Consider the following 6000-nt stretch of genomic DNA (forward strand, 5'->3'; position numbering starts at 1 on the left):
ACACTCAAGCAAAAAAAAAAGAAGCCAGGACTATAATAATTTAAGGAGCCTCTGGGACAAAATTAAATGTAAAAATATCAGTGTCATAGGGGTGCCTGAAGGAAAACAAGAAGTTGAAGAGCTAGTTGAAGAAATAATGATGGAAAACTTCCCTCAGGTGGCAAAGGAAATAGACATACAATACCAAGAAGCTCAGAGTCCCAAAAAAGAAGAGCCCAAAGAGGCCCACACCAAGACATATTATATTTAAAATGCCAAAAGTTAAATACAAAGAGAGAATCTAAAAAGCAGCAAGAGAAAAGCAGTTAGTTACCTACAGGGGAGCATCCATAGGACTGGCAGCTGATTTCTCAAAAGAAACTATGCAAGACAAAACATTCAACGTGATGAAAACCCAGGATGTATGACCAAGAAGACTTTATCCAGCAAAGCTATTATTCAGAGTCGAAGAACAGATAAAAAGATTCCCAAACAAAAATAAAGGAATTTATCAACATCAAGCTGGTATTACAGGAAATGTTGGAGGGACTTCTTTAAGAAGAAAAAGCATATATCAAAAACATGAATAAAGAATGGTATAACTACATTCCTACAAGTACTTGAAATGGAAAAGAATTAAGTGTTCCAACCAAAAGATATGAAAGCTGAATGGATAAGAAAGTAAGACCCCTACATATGCTGCCTATAAGAGACTCACTTCAGATTAAAAGACACACAGACTAAAAGGAAGGAGATGGAAAAAGATATTGCCTTAATAGAGCTGAATGAAATGGGTAGGACAGAGATATTGCCTTAATTGAGCTGAATGAAATGGGTAGGACAGAGAAAGACAAATATTGCATGATTTCACCAGCACGTGGAATCTAAAGAACAAAATAAAAAACAAAAAAAGCAGAAACAAACTCATCTATACAGAGAATATTCTGAGGGCTACTAGTTGAGAGAGGGGTGAGGAGAGGAAGGTGAAAAAGGGCAAAGGGATTAAGAAGTACAAAATAGACATGGAGATATAAAGTGAAGCATAAGGTAATAATTAACAATGTTGTAATAAATATGCAAGGAGGAAGAGTGGGGTGATCACTTTGTGAGTTATATAGATCTCTAATCACTATGCTATAACCTGAAACTAATATATTATTGTATGCCAACTATAATTGAAAAAAAAAATTCACTGAATTGTACAAAGTAAACCTGAGCAGCCAATTATCTATTATATTTCAATAAAGCTGGGTAAAAAAATCATAAGAGGAAAAAAAAAGAAACAAAAAAAAAAGCAAATTAAACCCAAAGCAAGCAGAAGGAAGGAAATAAAAATTCAAGTGGAAATCAATGAAACAGAAAATGCAAAAACAATGGAGAATGTTAATTAAACCAAATGTTGGTTATTTCAAAAAATTAACAAAATTGACAAATATTTATCTAGATAGACCAAGGGAAAATGAGAGATGATACAAATTACCAAAATCAGAAATGAAAAACTATGGAAATGTAGAGGATTGCAAGTGAATACTATAAACAACTTTATGCCAACAATATTAGATACCTGACATAAAATGGACAAACTCCTAGAAAGATGCAAATTATCAGAGCTGGCTCAAGAAGAAATAGAAAACTTTAATATCCCTATAACAAGTTTAAAAAATTGAGTTAGCAATTTAAAAAAACTTCAAACAAAGAAAGCCAAGACCCAGATGACCTACTTCATTGGTAATTCTACCAAACATGTAAATAAAACAAAATACCAATTCTTTACAAACTCTTCTAGCAATTCATTCTATGAGGACAGTATTACCCTGATACCAAAACCAGACAAAAGATCACAAGGAAAACTTCTCGACAAAATATTACCAAACCAAATCCAGCAACATATAAAATGTATTATTCACTATGACCAAGTGTAATTCATCCCAGAAATACAAAATTGGTTTAATATTCAAAGATTAATTAATGTAATATATCCTATTAATAGAACAAAGACAAATACCACACAATCACCTTAATAGACACAGAAAAAGCATTTGACAAAATCCAATCCCTATCCATGATTTAGAAAAAAGAACGCTCAACAAAGAAGGGAAACTTCCTCAACTTGACAAAAAGCATCTATGAAAATCATACTTAATAGTGAAAGACTGTTATCTCTCTAAGATCAAGAATAAAGCAAAGATATTGGCTTTCACCACTTCTATTCAATGATATACTTTAGGTTCTATTCAGTGGAATCAGGCTAGGAAAAAGTAAAAGGTTATTTAAATTGGAAATGAAGATGTAAAACTGTCTTTATTCATAGACAACCAGACAACATAATCTCATATGTAGAAAATCCTAAGGAATTCACAAAAATCTATAGAGCTAATAAATTCAGCAAGGTCACAAAATATAAGCTCAATATACACACAAAAAAAACTATTTCTAGCAATGAACATTCAAAAAATAAAATTAAGAATACAATTCTATTCAGAATAGCATCAAAAAGAATAAAATACTTAGGAATAAATTTAACCAAAGTGTAAGGCTTGTACACTGAAAACTACAAAACATAGTTGAAAGAAATTACAGATCTAAATAAATGGGTAGACATTCTAGGTTCATAGACTGAAAGACACAAAATTGTTTAGATGGAATTTGTCTCCAAATTGATCTACAGATTGTCATAATCCCTATCAAAAACCCCAGCAAGTATTTTTGCAGAATATGGCAAGCCAATCCAAAAATTCAAACACAAAAGCAAAAGCAAAAGATCAGAATAGCCACAATTTATAAAAAGAAAAACAAAGTTGGAGAACTTACATTTCTCAATTTCAAAACTTATTAAAAAGCTACAGTAATCAAAAGTGTAATTTTGGCATAAAGATAGACACATAGATCAATGGAATATAAATGAGAGTTCAGAAATAAACCCTTACATTTACAGTCAATTGATTTTCCACAAAAATGCCGAGACAGTTCAATAAGGAAAGGATAATCTTTTCAACCAATGATGCTAACACAATTGGATACTCACATTCAAAAAGACTGTTATCCCACACCATACACAAAAATCACTCAAATAGGTGGTTCATAGACATAAATATAAGAAAACTAAAAAGCTCCTAGAAGAAAACATAGAAAAATAATCTTTGTGAGCCTGGATTAGACAAAGATTTCTTAGGCATGCTACTAAAGCATAATCCACAGCAGAAAAACTTATCAATTGAATTTCGTCAATATTAAAAACTTTTGCTCTTCAATGGACACTATTAGGAACATAAAAAGAAAAGCCATAAACTGGCAGAAAATATTTGCACACATCATACATGTGATTAAGGACCTATATCCAGGTTACTTTAATAACTCTTACAACTCAGTATTAAGAAGTCAACCCAACTTCTCATTCATCTGTAACTTAAATACCGTTTCTCTTAATCTTCCTTTTTTTAGTGAAAAGGTCGTTTGTTATCCCTGACGGTGAGAAGCCAAACTGTTTAAATCTGCTTCTTTTTCATCGCCTATCAAGATTTCCACACCATTCCCAAGAACCTAAGCATCCATGTTTGCTCTTCCGAGTATTGGCTTCCGAGATAAGTAGCCCTCCCTTAGCTATCTTTTGCTGCATTTTTTTTCAAAACTAAGTCAGAGAGAGACCTCTTGTGCAACCATTCTAATGTGTTTAGAACGCTCATCCTTCCTCTCTCATCCTGTTACTGCGCCAGCTAACATTTCCTTTCTGAGTTGTTCACCGACTCCAGCCAGCTCATATTTTCGCTGACTTTTTGAAAAACTGCCTTTCCTAACAGAACTTCTGGAGTCACGCTGGCCAGAGTGCGAATCCCACAGCACATGCACCTACTAGCTGTGGGACCTGGGGCCTCTGGCTTAAAACCCTCTGGGCTTCCCTTTCCTCTCCTGCGGTGACAACCCCGACTCCCAGGATGATGTGCGAATGACGCGAGCCGGCCACACTACCCAGCATGTTTCAGGCATTCGGTAAATACTGGCAGTGTCCCTAACGCCCTCCCCTCCTGGGTCTGCAGCCCGCTCGAGGGTCGTTCTCCCCCAAATCTGACCACCCAGTGTCTCCAACTTCTCAAAGAGGGCCAAGGGCCGAGGGGAGTGGGAGGAATGGAGCCGCGGCCCGCACCTTTTGGTCCAGCTCCAGGCGGTAGGGCACCGGCTGGATCCTGCGGGGCGGCCGCGAGCCGGCACGGGGCTGGGGCCCGGAGCCGGGCAGCACGAAGGTGGGCACGCCCAGTGCCCCGGAGAAGCTGAAGCCCCACACGAATATGCGGTCGACGCGGGCCGCACGCTCGCCCACGTACTGGAACACGGGCGCGTCTGCCTCGGCCTCTGCCGCCTCGCGCCGGCTCCGGGAGCGCCGGGCCGCGGTCCAGTGCCCTCGCCCGGGTCCCGGACCCCTCAGCCGGCGCCCCAGCCGAGGTCCCACCGCCAGCGCTACCAGTGCCATCCTCGGCTTCACGCCTCAGCGGCCCCTGGGCGCCGCCATTTTGCGTAACCCTTGACCCCACGCCCCGGCGGAAGAGCCCGCGATCACGCTCACTACTGGCTGAAGGCAAAAGGGCTGAGGGCAGGCAAAGGCTCAGCGGGCCGGGAGGGCTAGGCGGAGCCAGGTATTGCCAATCCTTTTTGAGCTGGCGGTGAGGACCTGGTCCTGGCCCTGCGTGTCTAGTGCGCGACTGTTGTCCGAGCTCCGGCGCCCAGCCTTAACTCACGTTCCTGCTCAACGCACGTTTGCTGAGCCTGGCTCGGGCGGGCGTGGGCGCTTTTTTTTTTTTTTTTTTTGCCAGGCCCTTCGCTTCTTGCGGTCAGCAGGGGTAAAACTTAAGGGGTTGCCCATTCTGCGCAACTGCAGTATAGTACTCTTTCCTACTCTATTTTATTCCCTTTGCCACTGTTCTTCGTCATTTCTTTACCTAGTTGCACTGTTCCTGTTCCCATGAGCTACCAGGTCATTCAGTTTGTGCTCCAGCCACAGTGAGATAGAATGTAGCTCTTATTGTGGTCATTCGCTGCCCAAAAGACCGTAGTGATTCCCTGCTGTCTTCAATGCATTCTCCTCCCCAGCATCACCTTGCCTATTAGCCTGTCACGACACTTGAGTCAGGTGGTTCTACTTGTAATTTCTGTTTCAGGCCTCCCTACTTGGCAACACAGTGCCTCAGATGCCCATCCAATGCCCTTGTCTACCTGCAGTCGTCTGGCAAACTTCTACTCATCTTCTAAGATCCAACTCCAGCACCTTCGTTGAAGTTCCATGAAGGCAGCAACTTTAGTTTATTCAGATTGTCCTCATCAACTGTGTACTCGAGTTTAACGTGCAGCCAGGAGCAAAGGACACTCTCATGAATAAATGATCTAGCAGTCTAGGGACCTGGGTTCTACTCCTGGCTCTCTGCTCCTGACTTGCTGACAACTTGAGACGTTGTCTCCTTTCTCTGGATCTCACTTCCAAAATAAAGAGGTTAATATATATATATATACACATATATATATATATATGTATATTTAAAAATATATATAAATTTTATATATTTTTTGTGGTCATTCGCTGTATAGGTATATAAATTTTAAAAATTTCATGTATGTGTGTGTATATATGTATATATGTATATATATACATATATACACATATATATATATACACACACATACATGAAATGAAATTTTTAAAAAATAAATGAAGAATGAAGTGTTTGGACTTTATGGCCTGTAGGATCTATTATAGCCTGTTATAATTCATGACAGAGTTCCCAAATACAATCTCCAATACTGAGGGCAAACTATTTTTTTCTTCCCTCCCTTGCTTCCTTTCTCTCGTTTTCTTTACATTGCTTGATACTTGGAACTAATCCAGTTTTAATGTCCTCCAAAAACCAGTTCAAATTACTTTGCTGTCCTGGAATGTGCCTTGGATCCAGTCTGTGAAACATGTTTTTATGATCCGTGGAGAAAGAAATGTGGTTGATATTTTACCATTCTGTGGGGCTGTTTTACAGCAGATGA

At 39.6% G+C, this 6000-nt stretch overlaps 1 protein-coding gene and 1 long non-coding RNA gene across 2 annotated transcripts in view; one reads left to right on the top strand and one right to left on the bottom strand.

The window, feature by feature from the left end:
- The window catches only part of RCC1L (RCC1 like), a 41536-nt gene extending 36973 nt beyond the window's left edge, over positions 1 to 4563 (bottom strand). Inside the window, exon 1 of the mRNA XM_039849588.1 lies at positions 4121 to 4563. Coding sequence (XP_039705522.1) covers positions 4121 to 4444 — 324 coding nt within the window. The 5' untranslated portion in view covers positions 4445 to 4563. The remainder of the gene's footprint in view (positions 1 to 4120) is intronic.
- Positions 3636 to 5463, top strand: LOC120591840 (uncharacterized). Its single transcript, XR_005650011.1, has 2 exons — positions 3636 to 3966; positions 5130 to 5463. It is a non-coding gene; the product is annotated as an uncharacterized LOC120591840 (long non-coding RNA).
- The last annotated feature ends 537 nt before the right edge of the window (positions 5464 to 6000 follow it).

The sequence above is a fragment of the Pteropus medius genome, unplaced genomic scaffold, assembly GCF_902729225.1.
Source record: "Pteropus medius unplaced genomic scaffold, Ma_sr-lr_union100, whole genome shotgun sequence".
Taxonomy (NCBI): Eukaryota; Metazoa; Chordata; class Mammalia; order Chiroptera; family Pteropodidae; genus Pteropus; species Pteropus medius.